At 47.4% G+C, this 23,013-nt stretch overlaps 1 protein-coding gene across 1 annotated transcript in view; it reads right to left on the minus strand.

The window, feature by feature from the left end:
• The window catches only part of LOC112459960, a 128,348-nt gene that overhangs the window by 9,551 nt on the left and 95,784 nt on the right, over nucleotides 1-23,013 (minus strand). The window contains exon 9 of the mRNA XM_025024339.1: nucleotides 11,877-12,099. Within this exon, the coding sequence (XP_024880107.1) occupies nucleotides 11,877-12,099 (223 nt within the window). The remainder of the gene's footprint in view (nucleotides 1-11,876; nucleotides 12,100-23,013) is intronic.

Below are 23,013 nucleotides of genomic sequence, written 5' to 3' on the forward strand. Positions count from 1 at the left end.
TCCGCGAGAACAATAAGGAAACCTCGGCCAAGAAAAAAAAATAAGTGGATAGAAAGAGAAAGAAGGAGAGAGAGAGAGGGGGAGAGAGAGAAGAGAGAGAGCCTTCGGCGCATCGAGATTGGATTTGCAAAATCTTTCCCCGTCACATTGCAAAGTGCCTCATTCGCGATAAATGGCGTTTGCGATGAAGGCCGGATAGCTGCGAATATCGGATAAAACACGTGACAAACAGAATTCAATTTGGCGAGCAAGACGTTCGCAAACTTTATAAATTGCGACGCCCGCGGTGAAAATCCCGGCGGGCCCGGACGCGCGCACCTCTCGAAAACTAATCGCGAATCGATGCATCGTTAGCTCTCCATTCTCACGTAAATCGCCCCGGAATAGATCCCGGCGAGTCGCGTAGACGTTGGTGGTGCGCTAAGATCCACGAGAGATATGTTATTAAATCATAAAAGTAGATCGAGGGCAAATTTATATAATGGCATTTCGTGGCTGAGCTGAAAAGTTTGCTCCTCGAAAACGTAAAATTGCATCCCTTTCGGCCGGTGTTAATCTAATTATCCAGGATTTAAATAATGAAGCGCGATTTTACTCATCGACTCTCGTTCTATTGCATCTCTAAGGTCGCCTTGTCCTTATTACGCGCATTATTACACTGCAAATCCAAGTGTGTTATTTTTACACGCGTAAACGTGTAAAAATGACACGCTATAGACTGAAGCCCTTTTTACATGTTTTTTTACGTGTTAAATTACGTCATTTAACACGTTAAATTGTAATTAAATTGAAAGTTAATATGTTCAATCGTGTTAAATGACGTGCTTTAAAACAGCGAGAAACGTGTAAGAGGAGCTTCAGCTAAAATAACACACTTGCAGTGTACATTGACAAAAAAATCACGATATGTTAGTCACGCACTATATTCTAACCTTTTAGCACTGCTCTATCGGTTACGCACAAAATATCTATTGTTCCATTTCCCTTTCAAGCGCTAGGTAGAAATCATTGGAAAACCATCACGATATAGGATATACATGTATACTTATCCTGAGGCACATAAGTAATCGGAGCGCCTCTTACAGTCTCATTCGACATATTCTTCCGTTCCATGTGTCCTCGGAATTTTCTTTCGGGAAAATAATTGACGTTTCGCACACGAGAGCCGAAATATATGTACTACGTATACAAAATCGAGAATATGCAACTTCTATCTTCCAATTGGCTGACACGATATTATGCAACCTCACAACGAAAGGCAATAAATCGCTTCCGACTCGTAAATCACATTTCCGCACCAAACATTTCGGGTTCGCCGCTCTCAAAGTATCTCTTCGCCTGTGCATACATACACGCGCGCGCCCCGTGTACCTTAAAGTTCGCGACGGAATTTCGAAGCGTGTCACGTGAAGGGAACATTAAATCATATATATATTCCGTTCCGTCGAGATGGCGTCAGATAACACGACGTTGCGCGCCCGTGAAGTGTAACGATTCTCTCATACTATCTTTAGTGTGACACCGCGGCAACAATTTCAGGTGCATCGCCGCTTTCACAGACTCGCCATTAAATTTAACAAATGGAGACTCAAATACTCCATTTGCCAGATTCTATAACCTGTAGGTAACGACATTAGCGAAAATAAAGTTCACGTTTTAACAAATAATACGATATTATAAATATTATAAATCAAATGTATGAAATATCCGACTCCTGTATTTCAGATCCAATTGACAAAGTTATTTGATACGCGACGAGTCGCGGTCTCACATTGAGAGCCGCCGCCAGCCATCAGCTCTCTCTTTGTCCGAAATTCTGTTATTTCGTCTGAAAGCATTCTCGAGTTAACTATATCCATTAAAATGTCGCGTGCCACAGTTCTTCGCCTATCCGTCTCGCCGTCGTTCGCTCGCGTGACATTCGAAAGGTGCGACGACATAACAATCGGTTTGCGTGCCACGGTGCTCGTCGGGAACGAGCGACGTCCTGAGTGCGCCATCCAAATTTAACGCGGGTCACATGCCGCAGCGACACACAGCTACGCGTCGTCTCCGGACAAGATATACGCGCGCCGAGAGGACAGAGATCGCAACGAGCGCGGCGATATGCAAGAGCTATATATTATTACGGAGCCCCGCGGAGGAGCGCGGGGGAATTATTGTTTGCTATGTGTTTGCTAATTCGGCAAGACGATGCCGCGACGGCCTGCCGAATTTATTTTCGGCCCAGTCGACCGCAATAAACGGCACCTCGCGAAAACACGAGTCCCGGATGATCGAGGACGGAGGGAGCGCGTCAAGCACCCAGTCGCTTTGACAGATTCCTTCGCGTTAATTTAACGCGCCGCGACTGACCGCGGCCGAGAGAGGCTGCGGGCGAAAAAGATCGCGTTCCGCTGGACCGATATCTCGTTACAAGCGGAATCATTGTGAGCGAGGTTTTGAACAATTAACCAGAATGTACGGGACGCATGTTTGCGTTATCACGCGCGTGTTACGTTTCCCAGCCGCTTCGACGTCGCGGATGAGAGATATGGACGCGTTAATTGCACACGTCGGGTCACACGAGGAAGCTTTGCCGAAATGATTGTTGCAGCGCGTATACGCTTTTCCGCGACCGCGACGCGCCCGGTTGCGAATAAATCGGCAGAAATCCAAGAAAGCGTACGGAAAATGATTTTATAATGAATGAATTTAGCGAAATTTCGGTGCACACCCGCGCGAGTATGTAGGTAGTTCTATATATGAATCGAATAATATTGACTCTGCCGGCGCGCGGTCGACGTTGATGCACGGGGCGTTCCCGATATTTTCCGTTCAAAACGAATGTTTATTTTGCCGATTTTAAATTCTATGCGAATCATATGCAACGTCTATTTATATAAATATTTGAAACGTGTCACACAGCTCCATTACGCTTTATTTTTTACCGCACTATTTGGTGATCAAATGTGTAGGGGATTTATGTTACTGTAAACAGGAATGTTTATAGAATTATACGTAACGTATACCTATATTTGCATAAATTTCTATATACAGTCCTACATTATAACTAAATAATATTGACTCTACCTTCGCAATCACGCATTGCTATTTCGCTATGCGAACCGATGTTTACGTAACTCGACGTTTATCGCTCTATTATCTATTTTATAATGCGGATGGATGTGGAAGTTTTTTATCAGCTTTTCACGATCATCCGCGCGCGTTCGCGCATCTACGTTCTTGTCAAAAATAATTTCAAGCGTAATGGAGCGCTCGTGCGGTATGCAATCTGCACAGGAGCGCGGCAAACGGGAAAGCTTGCGACATCAAAATTTCAAGGCGCATAATTTCGGTGTAACAGCATCAATGGTACGCAACGTGTGCGAGGGAAAAGCTTTACGCGTCACGTTACGCGATCGAGATACGCGGTCACCGTCGACCCCTTGCGCGCACTCTAATTAATACATAACTCACATAATTAATATATGAATGTAATCGCGTTCCGAGTTCCACCGCTATAACCCCTCGTCGCGACCGATCATAACGGCAAACAGCGAGGGAGAGAGAGAGAGAGCAACATCTCCCTCCCGCTTGTAATTGTATCACTCCGTGTTTCGGAGCGGAGCCGCTTCCGAGGAGATTTCGTCGACTGGGCTAAATTTATGGTAACGATATTCTAACGAAATCAGCGTGAGTCGCCCCGTGGGAATTCACCGACGATCAACTTTTACGTAACGAGTCATCATCGGTCGCTAGATTACATCTCCGTGAAACATCGATCGAATCTGCCGTCAGTTTTTACTTACGTGCACGAATCTTCAATGCGAGGAGATTTTTAAAGAAGCTACACGAGAGATATCCGTTCAATACTAATGCTATTTTCAGACAATTGCACGTTTATTACCGCGCCTTTATTATAATTCTAATGTCTCTATCGTAAAATCGTTACCAGCTGTCATTTGGGGTAACGACGTATTCAATAAAATCGCGACTGTTCATCGAGAACCGATGTAACTGCGGTGCTACTACCTTCCGCCGTGGAACCAGTAACAGCTTCATGCATGAAACATCGATTCGGTCCAATACGCTTTGATGTGTCAAAGCGATCTCTGCTTATCGTGGAGACCGCAGCTAGTGACTATTCGAATTCACCCGTCCGAACTATCAAGTCCTATACCGGGACGAATGCTCGTACAATGAATAACGCGATTATCGAGAAACAGATCGGCTAACTAGAGACTGACTTATATCGGCAGGTAATTGTCTACTCGTTGACGTCGACTTCCCGCAAGATCTCGCAGTCAGCTGTCCAACTCTATTGCGATTATCTCAGTTAATAATAACGGTATGATAACAAATATGATCTGAAACTGTAACCGTTACCTGCAATAATCGACTCGAATCAGAAGTATTTCGTTTCAGTGAGAGTTCCATATGGATAATGCTTTAATTACTAATGTATAATAATTATACGTATAATTAGAAATATATTTTATATCACATGTGCGTGGAAAGTGGCCCATTGCGCGCGTGTCACTTGTAATATAAAATAGGGTGTGTAACACGTGTATTAAGTTGAAAATTGGACGTGCGGGTGATCGTTCACCCGCACGTCCAATTTCCAACTTACAGCACTTGTTACACAAATAACTATTTTCTAATACACTCATGGTTCTATATACATTAAACTTAATATCTATGCCGTGCAATTTTACTTTATCACATAATATCTGCAACTCTTCTTTATTCCCGCAATTCCCGATTGTCCGTAGAAAATCCGTTCGGCTATTTCTCGAGAAAGGATTTTTCCCAAGGCTCATTAGCCACTTTCTGAAGTAGCATCGCGCGATCTCGCTTCGTTAGGCCCGAACAGACAGGTCGATTCCGTGCCGCGGTTAAATTTTCCCAAAGGCACAAAGGACCGCGCGGACATAAAACGATTATCGAGCGATCAAACCGCGGGGATAGATTTCGCCCCGGCGAAGCTCAGCGGCAAGCGGGGTAGATCGTTAATTTCGCCGGATTGCAGGCGAATCCCGGGATCTTGTCACGGTGGAATGCGCTCTCGAGACACACCCCAGGAACACTTGCAGGAATTTAGACAAGAGAACCCAAGACGGACGGCCTTCGTCGCGAAAGGAGCAAGACTTGACCGATTGATATAAAGGACCGTGGGGGGGAACGCGGCCGAGTTAATTGCAGTTAGAAACTGTCAAGTTCCGAGACCTAGGCTACCTGGCCTACATCACTCTCGAAAAACACTGTATATAGTTTAATGCCGTGCACATGATTGTGACTACGTTAACGTTATCTCCTTAGTTGTTCTTCTATTAGTGATGTACGTGACTATCTAAGTATATTTGATTGCAATTTATGTGTAAATTGATAAGAAACTGTCGTAGGACTAGTCTTCAACGACATAACATTCAATGCAGCTAACAAAACTTGTTTTCATACCACACGTATTATACGAGAAAGAAGATTAATTATCTCCCAATCTTACTCGCTTAAAATAACCGAGAACGCCAGACGGGATTCGTATACTTTATTCAATGCTCGTTAAGTCGATATCCGCCGGTTGTTCAACGTCGCCAGACGAAAGTGCTTCTGACATATAGTTAGGAAAACAAGGAGCGACGGCGCGAATGCAAAGACGCAGGCAGATTATGTCAACCCGGTGGGTCAACATCGCGGGATTTCTTCCGCGAGACGCGTCCACAGTGTCGAATTAGAATTTCATGAGAATCCCCAATTAGTTTGAGCATGCACATAGGTAAGCTCGTCGCGCACTCCTGGACACACAGACCGTAAGACGGAGGCGGTGACTTCCTCGGCGGTAATAGACGGCGGCGTCTCTCCTTCTCGCCAATTTCAAATTACCTCGTGACCGCTAAATCTACCGGGAGATTAATCCATCGCAAATTATACGTTAGCCGAGCGCGGTTAGCCACCGTGAGAAAAAAAAGCGCCACGCGGTCCTCGTTTCGCGATGGAAGGAGGTAATCTCCTCTCTCCGCCTAATCTCCACCTCTGTGAAAAAGACCGTCCCGTCGCGTTTTCTCACGATCCTTCAATCGGTACGTATAATAAAGTACCCCTCGCATTCGCGATATGATCGCGCGTGTCACAAAATTCAGACATTTCTTTCAATCACATTTATAATTAAAGGCGAGAAATACGCTTTCCCTCATACGGATGCATTTAGATGAGCGGTTTATCGGTTCTGCCATCGCGTAAAATTATTCAATTTTCGCGCGAGCTAGCCGGAAGTGAACGGGAGCCTTGGCGAAACCCCGAAGGCTTACGGAGAGCAAGCGGCGGCGCGGCAGAGAGACGGCGCGGGCCCGGGTGTGATGCACGGGGGTGATAGAGAAGCGTGTCGCGGGTCGAGGGCGCGACTGGAGGTCCGGCGACAGGTTGATTTATTAGCGTGGACCGGGGGTGCACGATGGTATCGCGACGGAGGTTGGAGGTCGGGCACCTCCTTCTGCGCTTCACCCTAGTGTCCGCAACACGTAAGGAGAGTGCCCGCAGGTGTCCTGCCTTATCGTTCGCGGATCGCGCATGGATTTCCATGTTCTAGTCCAGGGGTGCATGGCGCCCGGCATTTTCCACGACGTGCCTGGTTTTAATTCTGGTTTATATTCTCGCTCGACCCGCGAGTAAAATTCGCGCGAGATCTCACGCTCCTTTCTTTCACGCTCGCTTCCTCCGCGCTTCGGTCTTTCGTCTTATCGCGTTACATCGCGTTACTTTAATACGGTTCGGTTGCGCACCCCTGCTTCCCTAGCTTCTTGCACCGCCACGGCATCATGCGTCTTCGCGATCGATCTTCGCGCTGATTACCCTCCGCTCGTGACTCGGCCAAATCCGCCGAGAGTCGATCAGAAAGCGGATATTAACCGGATTACTTCTTCAACGAACGTTACGACGAGCATTCCGCAAGACGTTTCCACAAGACGTTCCGCGATATGTTCCGCGAGGATGGAGATGGTGACACGATCGATATTGCGAGAAGAAGCTCGGGAAGATTAATCGTTTGGAAGGCGAGATGAAGGCGGAAGAGACGCGCATCCTATTCTACGCGCCGTTACGTTGCCGATGCATCGACGGGGACCAATTCTCCTGCGAAATTACACGGCGCTGACGGTGAAGCGGATCGCTCGCCTACCGAGAGGCTCTTCCGGCTAATTGAATCATCCCACCGAATTTCCCGCATCACCGGGAGGGACGCGAGAGAGAGGAGAGAGAGAAGAGAGAGAGAGAACGCTTGTAACAACGTGTACGTAGAACCGGGGAACGTTCCCGAGGAACGATCCCGGAATGAAGGCCGACGGCGAGAGCTGAGCTCGACGCTCGTCACGCCCACAAGTTTTCTCCAAAGACTTTTGAGAGGCTATTCTGGACCATCGATCGCGGATACCACGGACGTCGGGACTTTAATTGAAAAATGGTAGCGGTAAACGATGCGTCTCTCTGCTGCCGCTGGAGCGTCCGCTCTCTGGCGCGCTGCACAGGCTGCGCTTCGTCGTGGAGAAGCTATTATTTCTGACAATACGTCGAAAGCGATTCGCCGTGCGTGGCGAAACCTTCAGAGATCTCTATCTCCGTTCCGCGGAGTTAATAATTAGCTGGTCGCCCACGGCCATGTGTTCTACAGATAATAATCGAACATCCATGCAATTTCCATTCTATTAACATAGACCTTCTGTTTCTTGTCACTTGACGTAAGAAAGTAAAACTTCTTCCCCGTTGCCGGCGGCGGTTCAGGGACGCCCGTTTTTCCGACATGAATGACTGAAGAAAACGTGCGATAACGTGCCACGACGCCTCGCTCGTTACATCAATTACCGCGACAGGGACGGCGATCGAGCGTTCGCGGGAATCGATTAACCCGGCAGTCCTCGTGAGGACTCGCGTCGCGCAAACACTGCGTTGTTTACCAGGTGATTCACGGCTACTTTAGGAAGCGATTTGCCGGATTCGCGCGATGGGAATCGACACGTCGATTGGCGCTGACACGGTGATGGATGCCCCGAACGGAATGCCGGCCGTTTGCGAAAGGTCTCGCGTTATCCAGCCGTGTCGTCCAAGCGCGATTGCGACACGATCGTGTCCTTCGCGTAAGTATCTGCACCGTCGAATGTGCGAGCGACGCCGGTGTCCTTCGAGGCATATCGGTCGCCGTTTCAGCTTTCTCGCCCTCGAGGCGAGATTACCGAAGTCGTTTTTCCTTCGCGCTTCCTTTCCTCTCAGCCGCCGTGAATCCCTCACCCCCTCCTCCCCGAAGGAGAACACGCTGTTGGTAGAGAAACACCGGGGACTTTTCCTTCGTCCTCTCGGAGTTACGGATGGTCCGAGGAATTTCACGGCTGTGATCAAACGGCGATTCGAGCGGATGATGTCAACGTAGGAGTCCTCGAGAAAAACAAAACGATGCGATAAACGGCAATTTATAGCCAGGAGGCAACATTTTCGAAAGAAAGAATCTGTTAAATTCGTAATGTCAATTTATACTCAATTTGAGTCATTTTTAACCATTTTTAACCATTCCTATAGATCGCCTCCTGCTCCTGATCAATACGAAGTTAATTTAACTAAAACAATGTTAATTTAACTAAACCAATAGAGTTGAACTAATATTATTTCGTGTTAAAATAATAAATTTTGACACACACACACACACATAGTAGTTAACAGTAACAAAATGGTATTTAACTTAAAATATTGGTTTAAATTATGCCCTTTAATATTTAACAGCGTAGAAGAACGCGAAAGAATCTAGAGAATACGTTTAAATTTTATACTTTAGATTAGACGATTAATTAGCAACGCGTACCAATGCGATAACGGTATTATCTTGAGAGGATATAATTATATATAACAATACAAGTTACCGGCAACGCGCAGCCGAGCGCGAGACATTTCTCTTTCGCGCGAAAATTCACGGCGACCGCGAGCATTCCCTCGGGCGCATTCTCGCCGGGAAAATGCTCCTCTTCGCGAGCGTGACAATGGCGGCTTGCGAAACTTTCGCGTACGCGTCACATACGCCGTAACGGTCGCGAGTGCATACCGAGACGTGACAACAACCGGCGGGGTAATATCAGCGACGGCACAGGTGGTATTACCACCGTCGCCAATTTATTTTCCATCCATCTCCGCAATTGTTCCGACTATCGTAACAACCCACGGTGTTCGGCGCGATGTTGCTTCTCCCCCATATTTGTATTCCGTCTTTATGCAAGGCGCGCGTAACGTAATTACTCCGATAACGTAAATAACGAAACGAGAGCCGCCGGTCGTTGTTGGTCGCGCGCGTCCGCGATGCAAAACTCCCACGACTGACCTAGATTACACTCGCGATCCCCGTTTTAATTGCGGAGTTTTAATCGTGGAAAGACAACGTGTCTCGCGGTATCGCGCGGCGATCGACGAGACGTTTCACTAGCGTTCGAGCGTTTTAATTGCGAAGAGTCGCACGGTTGTTCGCGTGTCCGGAGAGTCACCTTATCTCCCAAATGCACCTTTTTTTTTTTTACGATCCCCCGATCCCCCGATGACGTCACGCGATGCATCTCATTGTTTATTACTAGCGGCCAGGCGACCACATTCTGTTCCCCGGCCGGCCTTCACCCGATTAACTTCGCTCACCCATCGGAAACTCAATCGACGCGCCAGAAACTCGCCCGGAGGCGAGTTTTACCGCGCCGTCAGCTTGCACGTCTCCGCGTCGACGTGAAAAATCGACGTGGAAAGGAAAAATAAAAATATCCCTCTCGCGAGCGACGAATTAACTCCGGAATTTGCCATTATAATGACGGCGGGAGACACGCGGCGAAAATGTAGGACACGAGTGGTCCGCGTGTCGCGAGCGCGCGCCTGAAAAGTACAATTGCCCAGGATAATTGCTGGAATTAGCATGCAAGCGCGAGCGGACCGTATTAGCGGCGCGCGAGACGTGAAATAATTTAATCCAGCTTCCGTACGTCAGAGAGGATTGCCGCCGCCACTCGCGACGAACGGCGACGACGGAAGGAGAGAAAGTTCATATTTCGTTCAATTTTTTTTTCTCCTTTCCGATTCGAAATACGACGCGCGTACATCTTTCCGAGGCATCTCTTCTCGAGACCTCTCCGCGTTCTTATCTCGAATGACGGAGCAGAAGCTACCGTGGCGCATCCGCACACGTTCCTTGCGATAACCGGCGCCGATAGCGGGCCGAGCCTCGTTGAGCGTCGGAGCGTTTAAAAACGCGCTCGAGAGGCGAAAGAGCGTGCGTGCGCGCTCGTGTGGCTTATTAGATTCTTATATATCCGTGCCAAGGATAATCACACGAGTCCCGGCCATGTGGTTCCCGGCCTCGTGCGCACGCGGAGGATTCGCCGAGGCTCCCTCTTATCTACGCCGCTCCGAGCAAGGAGAGGCGGATGATTTACGAGTTCGTTGGACCTCTACCGCCGCAGCCATTCGACCGACACGCCATCGTTGCGCGCGTTTCCTGCGCGGTTACATCGTCCTGACCTTCGCGGATATCGCGTCCAGTCTTACTTTACTTCGAAAAGCCAAGAGGGACACACGCCGGGTCACTCCTCTCGAGGCGTCCCGAAATATTACAGACGGCCACGACTCTTCTCTCGCGCTCTCTACCTGCTTCCGTCCATCTTCCCACGTTGCGAATAACGGATGCTGCGCTCTGGCGTGTGCAAATTAAACCGTTTATACACGGATTATGCATTTTAGACTTCTGTTTCAAGCAACCGCTGTAATCCCGGCACTAATCCGATGTTGCCCGCTTCAGCTGAGCCGCTTTCCACGCATGCGTTTCCGTCTCGTGTAAATCAACTAAATTTGATCCGCATTAGATACCTTCCTCGCATATAATACAACGTAACGCGCAAACACAGCTCGCTCGCCGAGCTGAGCCGTCGATCGCATTTCGCGTTACGTCATATCCTCCATCGGGTGGATATATGGCGGCAGATGAGAACGCGTTGGCTAAAAATCTATGTGCGAAATAAGGATGATCCTTCTCAGCGCGCAGTATAGCTCGTCGATCACAATGATACATCGCATTCCGCGCTCGCGCGGGCGAAACAAGGCTCTAAGCGGTTAAACTCGGAAATTCCCGAAATTAAACCCGATCTCATTTGCGCGCGCCTGACAAGGCTCGCCAAATTCCCGGGGCTCTTCTGAAATCAAAGTAAATTCCTGCGGAAGCTAACCTGGATTTATACGGGGCCAATAGGCATCGTTAAATATGTATACGCCGCCGGAGCTGTATGCCCGACGTCGGCCGAAATTCCCGCGTCGACCGATAAACAAGCTACCCCGCTTCGATAAAAAGTGGATTTAAAGCGTGCCCGAGAAACCCCGACGTTACGTGTCGTGTGCGCCCGGTATAAATGGATAAAGGAACGTGCCTTTTACATCGAATAACACGTACACCACTTTGGTGTTATAAAATGCCATTTTAAAATATGCACTCGCAATCTACTAAATTCCATTTAAAAAAAAAAAAGGAAGAAAAAATAGCGAGTATCGTCCGTTTTTTGGAACATCGCGAGATTGCATTTTTGCGACCAAATAAGCGGTCCAAAATAGAAACTAAACTCAACGTTTCCGTACAAGCGCAATTTTCTCTTCATTTCGCAGCTCGATGCCGTCGATCGTCGCGATTCAATCAAACTTTAGTCACGAGTCTCGGCGGCGCTTTTCTCACAATAGTCACTTGACATTTTCCGCGAGAAGTCGCGAGGACGGGCTCTCGCGCCGGCGACGACGACGGCGGCGGCGGGTGACAAACGCTCGCAAAAATCAATTGCATCGTGCACGACGCGAGGGGGGGAGAACGACACGGCCGACCCGCTTCCGGTAGAACGTTCACGTACCTGTGGACGACGTTAGCCAGGAGATCGTTGTGCCGTAACCTGTAATCGACGTCCACCTTTTGATAGTTGACCGTGAGGGTGCCGGCGCGAATACATCTCTCGTATTCCTCGGCTGGATGGGCACGGAATTCCCTCGCGAAGACCTCCAGGATCTTCTCGCCGACCCATCGACCTTTCGTGAATGTCGTGAAGGTAAAGTAATAGGGATATACCTTACGGAGACCTGAAACACACACCAGCGCCGAGGAGCGACTATGAAGACGAGGATAAGAAAGAGAACGATAATTACTTGGAATATCCCGTAAGCCGTCTTTAAATGTCACGGAGGTTTAACGGGGGCTATATTAGTCACGTTGCGAAACGCGATTCGCGCGATCGCCGCGGGCGCTTGTCCCGCAATTAATTGGAGATTAGCATCCGAGCTGGCGCCTCGGAGCGTGCTCCAAGGCGAACGGGCGAAGTGTGAATTACGAGAATATGATATCTCATGGATGCGCAATCACATAATAAATCATATTGCGGCGGATACATAAAAATGTCGCTGTTATTTGCGAATCTATTACCGCGCGTTCCGCGCCGCTGCTGCAAGGATGATTGCTCTCGCGCGGGCGAAATCTACGTCGGGGGATTAACATAAAGTCGATCGCGTCTTTCTTATTCGTATCTCTCGGCGAGATAAAAAGAAGAGGGGAAAAGGACGTATTTAAATTTCTGGAACATCCTGTTACTCCGATAGCGATTGACTTGGAGATTTTTCGTGCTTCAAATTGCTCCTTGCGCGCGGAACCGCGCGTTATTTCCGGATTTTGCTTTCCCTCTCTCGGCCCTTCCACGTTAAGTGGAAATTAATCCGTCGGTTCGAATCTTCGTTACGCGTCACCCTCAAATGAGATTTTCGTCCGGAGAGAGAGAAAAGCGAGGCGAGTCGGGAAGTTGATTAATAAGCCCGAATAAGAGGAATAATTTTCTCAGCTTCCTCGCGCGCGCGAGAGAGAGAGAGAGAAAAAGATCCCCGGGAGCGCGCGGGGTTAATGAAAGATATACAGCGCTTTATGAATTCACGCGCGCGCCATATCGCTCTCGCTTGATTGAATAATTTGATACCTTTAAAAATTATTCTCCCCTGATATATTATCCCGCTCGCGTTTCTCCATCGTCCTCCGTCGTTCTCGAGTAATTTTATTAGTCACGTCGGTATATATACGGTAACAGTTAAATCGAGTAGCGGAACGGACGTAAACGTACTGCTCGCCGTTACCGGCTTAAGAGAGACACTCCTGAGAATTTTACGACCCCAAAACGGCTCCCTTCATTGTCCATCGGCCATCCTGAAAGTAGTTCGCCACGTTTCGAAACGTGCTGCACGTCTCACGAACAAGTCTCTCTCGCTTTGGGACTCGTGTCCGAGCGATTTCCGCGCTTTATTCCGGTCAGAAAAAAAAATTAATACCGCGAGGAGGTTTGATTAATGTCCCGTCGCGCGTCCAGTCGCGTCAAAGGAGCTTTTTTTCCGATAGCATGCTCGTTATTTAAAAGACAGCCTGTCTATAGGGGATTAATGAACGTTTGACATTTGAAATGAAAAGAGCATGGAATTACTCCGCGCTTCATATCGCGTTTGGCATAAATGTTTCGTTGAAAAAAAAGAGGAGACAGATATTTTTACTTAGTCCCCACACATATTTCAATCCGCTACTGTCGCAATTTTCAACTGCACTGTACGTCCGAGGCGGAAAAATTAATTTATTCTAGCTAGTCGAGCCCTTGCGGGAACAGAAATAAGCGGGAGTTCGCCGCATTACACAAAAGACTTTTCAAGCGGTCGACGAAGGAAAATTGGAGACGGAGAACAAAAACGCATTCGCGTCAAAGAGACCGCACGCGGTTTCTACTCCGGGCCGGATGAGCTTGGCAGTGGCCTGGCCTTTGTGCGAGATCAAAATCGGCGCGAGTAGAAGATCCTGAATAAATAGAAACAGTTTCGCGAGGGAAAGAAAAACCCCTCGTATTCTCGCCCGGCTGAAGTTACTTTAATTAAATTGCCTTCGGAACGTCGACGACGGTACTCGACGGCAGGCACTCTTTTGCCGGAACTAAAGCAGGCGGAGGTCATTTCACAATCGAAATGTCTCGAAAGAGCTAGCCGTGCTCACAGGGCATTCGGCACGGACCGAGTGAACGATTGATCCCTCTCGGGCTTTCGAGGAATGGAACCATCGGGACGCGGTCGTTTAGCCAAGAGCTTCTCGAGAAGCGGAAGGAAATCGTCTTCGCGCATACGAGAGGGGGGGGGGGAAGAAACAAGCTCGAAGGAGAAAGGGAGAGAGAAGAAAAGCGAAACGAGCAAGAAAGGAAAAAAGAAGATTAGGCGGTCTGCTTATAGACCGTAAAGAAGAGAGCTTCCCATCGACGTCGTCGCGCTGAGAAATATATCATCTTCAGAGAGGAATTCGTATTATGAAAAACGACAGAAGTACAGGTTGATATGAATTGGTAATAAATAAATAAATCGCTACAACATTGTCGCCGCGCGCTGCATCGAGCATATCTCCTTTCTTATACAACTGTATATAACAAGATATCCTCGAATTAATGAGAACGTAAGAATGACAAAGTATCCAGTAACGTAGTAATTAACCGTAAAAAGTCGCCTTTTCCTCGGTTCGTTTAGTCTCAGACGATCGTGGATTCTATCGAATCCGCCGTGGCAACCGTGGCTTAAAGTAATTACGACGCTATTACACACCAATGGGACACGACCCGCCGTATTCATTGCAGCGGGCCGGTAATTGCCTCCGATGTCGAGGTTGTTCCCGAGACCCCCGACATCTTATCCCCTGACAACCGCGCAATACTTTCTTTACTCCCTTTTGTTTCTCCTCGGCATCGCTCGCAGTAACCCCCCTGCCCCCCGTTCTTCCCGTTTTGCTCTGTAACATCATCCGCGCTCTCGGTTTCCCCGTTCGATACTCTCTGCGCCAACGGAAAATCCGTCGGCGCGCCCGCAGAATTTCGCCCCAGAAATCTCTTTTCTCGTCGATGGCGAGACATCCCGATCCTTGCCTCTCTCGCCGATATACGTAGAAATTGATTTTCGAGAAACACTGAGCCGGAAAATGTCTGATGCAAGCGATTCGAGACGGAAGAGTCTTTTTCGAGAGCTTCGGTGTAAAGTCGCTGCGATTCGCAAGGTCGTTCTATTACTGCTATTCAATATCGTTTTAATAATGTCTTTTACATTTCATACTTCAGCTAATTTTAAGGTAAACTAGAATGAAAGATATGACGAATAAATCGAGATTATAGTTAACCGAGCCAAAATCAATGTTTAAAATATATCTATTCCAGAATACAATACTCAGACTTCACTCTTCTTACATTCTTTCTACACTGAAAAAAATATTTGTGTAAAATCACATGATTATATATATATGCTGGGTTTTTTTCCGACCCAGCATAATCATGCATTATATTACACTTACATGGAAAATTACAGATTATATGTAATTTCACATGAAATATGGAATCCACTAAACATGTAATGAAAAGCTTCGGACATGCTCGGAGGAACAAAGATTCTATCTTCAAAAATAAAGATATTAACTAAAATAAAGTTACATTAACATTAATCCAAAAGTGTGCCACGCTTTATTATAAAAGTGTGTGTGTGTGTGTGTTGGACGCCACGAAACAACTTATATACAAGTTGTGCAGTTCCATCATGATTCTTACACCATCGTTCGTCATATTTTAAATTTGAGAAACGGATCTCATCGGATGCCATCTATCGAATGATAATAATCACACAATAAATGTAAAAATCACACAATAAATGTAAAATTACATTTCTTCCTGTAATTTTGCATGAAACTGGTTTTTTTTCCGTTCATTGTTGTGAAAATACCGCTAAATTTAAAACTACAAGTGATTTTTACATAAAAATAGTAATTTTACCTATATTTTACTATTAATATGTATTTTTACTTTAATATACCTGGAAAAAAGAAATTACAGTAATAATTGGATAATTTTACAGTTTCAAACATGTAATTTTTCATGTAAAATTACATGAATTTTTTTCAGTGTAACATTATTCAAATATGTAATAATTGCCACACATATAATATAATTAGATTTAATATTGAATAATCTTTACAAATTAAATCGGCCTGAAAATTCCTCTAGAACAGAGCATCCTACCCGGCATTTTATTCGAACTCTTAACTCTATAAAGGGCAGCTACTAATTTTCTACAAAACAGAGTGATTCCTGGTATCGATTATCGGCCGCATCGGGCCGTGCTTTCAGAAAAGTCAAGGGGGAAACGAAGCCACGTCTCGTCGTGAGTCAGCTCACGGAGGTTACGGAGGGCTCGAGGGGTGAGCCCTAACGTCCCGCCCGTCTGGAACGACGCCTTGTTTTACGAGTAGCAAACCAATGGCGGTGTCGTCGTGGGCCGCTTTGGGTTTCATTCGCTATCGATCGCTTGCCGACACACAACGTGGCACTCAGCGGCTCGCGTATACGCACGACCGCTTTTACAACGGGAGTAAACACACCCTCCGTTGCAGCTCGGCTCGCATTTTTACGATCGACCTCACCGTTCGACCTCTTCTCTCGTCCTCACCGTTCGAATGCCCTGCGCACAGCTGATCGCGACAACACGACACTCTCGTGACATTTTTAATCGAATTATACAAGATACAATTACAGGATCGTTAGAGATTACAGAAAAATAGTGAGAGAACGCGTCCATTCTCTTCTAAAAAAAAATACCAAGATTTTTTGCCAATGTTAATGACATACAGCGATATTCTTGGCGATTCTCTAATTTAGAGAATTTAATAGTCAATTGAATATATTTCTCTATTTATATCTAAGAGCAGAGATTTAATTTATTTGTCTGCTATCGGATATAATTCACGGTCGGACGAAACAGACCGAACAGATCGAAGAGGAGACCTCGGCAGGAGAAGGTCCCGCGAGAGAAATCCAGCTAAAATAATCGCATGTTCCTGCGAAATTCATGAGCGGTGTACTCTATTTGAGCGGTATCTGGATATCACTTAATATTTGACATTCGAGTTTCCTCGGGAAGATTGTAAATGCCATTTCGTGACCGGAAAAGGTCCTTAATGGCGTTACGCACCGTATGTAAATGTACGAAAAACTTGGCGTAACACACATCGCGAAAATATATCACCTGCACAGGCTGCGAGATACGCACGCGGAAACGGAATAGGATATGTGTGTAAAACGGAAACAATCTTCAAATCAGAGTTACAATTCACGTTCCGTAATGTATTCCGTTCCGCGCTTCGAGCGTGCAACACATCGGAGGGTTTTTCCTACCTTTAAATACCGCGTAAAAATTCTCTCTTTCCTTTTGCCAATCCAGTTACCCATATAAATCTTGCACCCACACCTGTCAAAGGCGCGCATATGTGTACCGCGATTCACTCGCGTCTCGGATCCGTGCATTTAATATCTCCCGGAAATCGACCGTCCTGTTACACATACGTCAATACCCGTTACACTTTTATTCCCCGGCATTCCCGTGCATTCAAACAAACGGCGATAATAAAATATGACTTAAACCGGTCGCGATCCTACTCTCGAAATACCGTGTATCGATCTCTCTCCGCTTGTACATGTATAATTCATAACACCCCGGCGCGTTTCGCCCACCACATGGGAGAGGCGAGGAAGTGCGAGGGAGAAAGGTAATCGCATATTTCCCCAAAGTGGGTGTGCGTTTCCGCGCGCATACGCGTACACACATAAATGTTTTATCATACTCCAAATCCTTAACCGTGGCTCTGTCGCCAGTCGTCAAGTAAAAAACCGCCAGCTGTTTATTTCACGTAACACGCATAAAGCGCGTATCTCCATATGCGCCCGCGGATGGTGGAAAGGAGCGCCCATGCGGTTGAAATGCGATGCCGTTTACGGAGGATGTTGCATATCGGACATACAGGGTGACCGCAAGTCCGCGCACAAGCGCCACGTGATAAATAAAATTCATCGATCAAGGCGTGTGAATGTATTGTTTTCTTAACGAGAACTTAATTGAATTCCGCGCATCTCTCTTTGAAAAAAAAAAATGTTTTCTCAAACGTGCGTTCGATATCGTATATTTCCGTGACCGAGCGTTATCGCGAGGGCCGCGAGGGCGAATTTACAGTCACGCTGTGTACATCGCGCACGACGCTCAATGTGTGTTGTCCCACGGATCATCGCGCCGCACGCGAGTTTCGTGTAATCTCGATACCCCGCCGACGTTCGCCAGTAAATTCGGGGGCTTGTGTTACCCGTCTGCGGGCGCGGGCGTGTATAATTCGCGCGGAGATAAGATTAGACGAGTGCATGGTTGTGAACCGCGGTGTGTAAGACGTGTAGAGATACAGAGGAGATTTATCGTTATGAAACCGGATAATAAGGCATTGTAAAAATTAATCGCGACCGAGATCGACGCAGGTGCTTCGCGATGACAGGACGAGATTTGCACGCTTATTATGAGAGGTAATAATACACGCCAATCTTCATTCACGAGTCGACAAGTATAAACCGCTATCGGGAAATCGAAATAAGAAAAGCCAGCGGAACTGCGGCTGGATCGAAAATATTAATCGCACTTCAATCACCGTGTCATGTCTGTGCGCGCGGAATTTTCTACTTATAGCGCGGACTGATCTCTGGCCGAGCGTTACTACTTACAGGAGTAATATACCGTTACGGGCCAACCTACGTGAGCCCTTATCTCTCAATAAATCTTGCGTGACGATTCCCGTGGCAATAAACAATCATGTGTTATTTTTAGCGAAATGAGAAATCTCGGCGTTGCCCGATATATCGCTAGTTATATCTTCTGGTAAAGGGAATAAAAAAATACGTGTTGTGTCGTTAACGCTTTCGCGCGCGTGCGTCCGGCGTTTTCTCGGGTTAATCAAAAAGCGTGTCAACTGCCATTTTTAAAATCGTGAAACTCTCCCCGAACGGCGTTCGGCCATTACCGTATCGCCGCTGAGTGCCGGAGTGGAGCTCACTCGGATTTTAAAACGTCAGCCGTGTAGAATAACGACCGTTTTTTTTCCCTCCCTTTCTCGCGCGCGAGCGCGCGCTACATATCGCCCAGACATTTAATCCGCGTCCTAAATCTGTCGTTTAATCCAATGCGTCGATCTAACGATTGTGCCACGTAAGGGATCTATAAACGAATCATTACGGCCAAGTAGTTCATCGTTATACTTAGTCAATCAACGTAAAGGATCTAGCTTAGGCCGACGTTCGGGTATATCGCGCACACGATCTCTGTTTGTCCTCCGCTAAGTACAGGATGAAGCACGAACTACCGTGAACCAACACAGGCCGCGCGGTCGCGAAGTTAGACGAATTCTTCGTCACGCACAGGTTGTTTTCGTTGGTTCTACATGCGATGAATTAAATATGCAGAACAAGGAGGGTGAGGAGTATATGAATATGGATCAGGTCGCCTCTAATGCGACGACCTCTCGCGCGGGTTAGTCTTCCCTCTAAGAACTAGGAACCCGTTTTACGTTCCTTTTCTCTCTCGGATATAACGGATCTCTAGAGTTATATAAATATTTCATTCGTTCCAAATAAATTCGCATATCGGCTCATAACGCGTAGTGTGCGGGAAAGAAAAAAATTTCCCGCTAGAAATAACGCGCGCTCCGTTTCCTATTTCCCCCTTTCCTATTTTCCCCACGATCGGGAAAGTTCGCGGGCATCAAAGTAGAAAGCTCGTAAAACACCGAGCAAACTTACGGTCCTATATCTCGATTCGACGTCGGCCTGACTTCTATTACAGTCACTATCCTTCCGCCAAGTATATTACATCGCGAGAGTTACAGAATCCTCGAGATGTGGCATTCGTGTCGCGCCGCGGGTACGCTATACTTCCCGCTATACGTGTTCCCCGCCAGGTTTTACGATTTCATTTCTGCTACATCGTTATAATTAACCAATTAAGCGATTCAGCCGAGCTCGTGTTAATTTATCCACCGAATTCTTCCGTCCCGTGCGGCGCGACGTCGAAATCCAATATTGTAAAATAAATTTAATAGACGAGCGAATGAAAGAGATGTGTCACTTTCCCAGGAGAGTCAACGAATAATTATATAATAATAATAGAGAGAGTCACCTTTGATAGCTAGCTTTACCGAGCTATCTGTATATATACGTTAGAACTCGATTAAATAATTAAATTAATTAAGTTAAAGGGAAATCGATAAAATGAAAAACTACGAGACAAAATAATTGCACGTTACTGTCTCTAACGGTATGCCTAATATAATGAAATTAATTCCAGCGATGATATCTCATATGTCGCATTAGCCATCTTCCAAGTCACGAGTCTCCAACGTCTGCCAGATAGAACACAGAGAATCGCACAAGAGCTTCCGGCGAGCAGGTGTTGCCGCAGTCGCAAAGGGCTGCCAGCATATATTCTACCTTCGCGAAGACCGTCTGCGAGTGCCAAGTCTCGTCTTCGGGGCGGGCTCAAAGCAGCGAGAGATGTCTTCGTGGCCAATTAGAGTCGCGCATGTTGGCAGATTGTGGCGCGAGGAGGTACAATGCTTCCCAAAAAATCCCCGTTGTGTAGCAAATAAAGCGACCATTCGACGTCACGATTCTCGAGTGCATCGCAACGATAATTTATTAACGAAATATTAAAACGTCACGTATATCTCGTATCATTTCAAATTCGTTTAGCCAACAAGTTTCCTCCGGTCGATTTCTCCGGGACATTCTCGTGAATAAACGCGTTTTCGAAACTTCACGAAGAAAAAATATAGGAACGAGGGCAGGGAAAGGGGGAGAAAATGCGGCTGGTTTGTGCCGAGACCGAATTGCCAAGACCCAGGATCTCTCGACTCGATAACGTACGCCGGGTTTCTTAACTCGAGAGGATAGGGTCGGATCTAGATTTGAATCACGTAGAATCACCCGCGTCGGTTCTTCGCCCCCCGTAAGTCGTGCACGCGTGCGTTTGGAAATCGGGCGCCGATCGCAGATGGCGGAGATCCCACAGCGTGTACCACGCGCGCGAAGGGTTAAGCCGACGTTTCGGATTTCGGGGCTTCCAAATCCGGCGTTTGTGGCGTTACGACGTGCCATTCACTACCCTGGATACGGTCAAATCCGCCATTTCGGCGAGCAAGATCCTCCAGAATGGGATGTCGTAGTTCCAATCACGCAGCTTCTAAATAATATCGTCGCCCGAAAATCCCAATGTCCCCCGAGACGTTCCATTTTCGAAAAGAAATAATCTGCCGCTATACAAGTCGTTCGTCCCTTTTAGAAAGCCAACCCTATACGATTCCTTCAGGGAGGGCAAGAAAAATGGAAAACTATTACCCGCGAGCGTGACTCGAAAATCCTTGTGACCTAGTCTGGACAATGCGCCGCCCTTAATTCCCGCAACGAGCTTGCGCCCGCGAGCATACCTGCATATACCCAAAGCATCCCGCGCGACGTCTTCGAGTTCGATCGAGCGTGATGCATTTAAGGGGCGCAAGATGCAGGGGGGGAATGAAGATACGGGGGAGGGGGGCGCGTACTCGGAGAACGTATGTGCAGCAGCTGTCTGTCTTCCAAGTGGCATTAATAGGTCTTTGTTTCACTGCATGGATGGGAAGGAGAGAGTGAGAGGGAGGAAAAGAGAGAAAGAGGGGGGGAGATGCCCAGAGCGCGTCGTTCGCGCGGCTCTATTATTCGAATGTGGAACAGATATCGGTTGTCGATATTGCCATTCGCCCGTCTAAATATCCGATCGATCGATCCCTTTTCTCGCGTCTCTGTAACCACCCCCGGCACCCTTCGCGGCCCCGCCTCGACCATTCTCTCTCCCTTTCGGCCTTTCTTCGTGCGTCTTGCGCCGACGGCAATTCCGTATTCTCGCCTCGACTTCCTCCTCATCTATTCTCTATAATACATCTCTCTCTCTCTCTCTCTCTCTTTCTCTTTCACCGCAGCCGCACGCTGTAAACGGCCGTTATCGTGAACGGCAACCCTAACTCGCGATAATGAGCTCACGTCGGCGTACGGCACGTATCGCTCGATCCGACAATGCGCCGAACGATCGTTCCCGATGGAGATGGTGCCACGGTTTTTCTCTCCTCGCGCTGGATATACGTTAATCGCGCCAATGGCTCGTCGGCGAAAGAAGCGTCGACTCGAACTACTGGAAAAGTTAATCGCACGCTGTATCGCGGTCTGCACGAAGCACAGAAGATTTCCTGAGCGCTAAAAGCACTAAAATTGTATTGTCTATCCCTTTAACGATTCACTGGCCCGATAAAGACGCAATTACAAGATCTTTTACAATTTGTTCGCGCGGCAAGAATATATCTTTGTTCGATAACGCGATTACATCTACGAAATGCAGCTTGTCGAACAATTTTAATCTGAGGTCTCACTGTGCTGCGCCCCGCAACAAAACAGTTAAATTCTTCTCTAGGGTGTCTTAGAAATTCCTCTTCTAGGGACCTATGCGGAGCGATAAAGCTAAAGTTGCAAAAAGCCGTGGCGGTTTGCGCGCGCGATGGAGATGGAAATAGCGACGTCTCTCTACGGGAGTATCTACTCCGCATTGATTATCGGGCGCACGATAAACCGATAAGTCTCCCTCTCGTCGAAACGTTAATTTAATTATTCCCCAGTCGCCTCTCCGTTTCCACGGCGCGCTTTCGGATTCCGTGCTTTCCTCGACGCTTTCCGCGCCCTCGACACACACCGTCGCGTTATCACGACCGCTGCCGGCTGTCGGCGATAATGAGCTCGCGATGTCTGCCCATTAGGCGATTCGCGGCGATGCCGGAATAATACCCGCGGATATACGGTGCGCGAGAAACGCGAATACGCTAAGAGAGGTTGCGGAGAGGTTCCGGATGTTCCGATCGCGGCGCGTATTGGCACACGATAAACCAGCGACAGCCGCGCGGCAGACAGATGCAACCGAATCGAAATTGACTTAACTGTTATACGTATATCCCCTGCGCAGCGGGAGTTTATACATGACGCGACAGTTTTATTCCACAAAAGAATATGCTACCGTATCGTTCGACAAGGGCGGTTATCAGCGCACGCGGCGAATACGTTATCGCTCGCCCGC

Source organism: Temnothorax curvispinosus, unplaced genomic scaffold (assembly GCF_003070985.1).
Source record: "Temnothorax curvispinosus isolate PA1 unplaced genomic scaffold, ASM307098v1 QBEX01010269.1, whole genome shotgun sequence".
Classification (NCBI taxonomy): Eukaryota; Metazoa; Arthropoda; class Insecta; order Hymenoptera; family Formicidae; genus Temnothorax; species Temnothorax curvispinosus.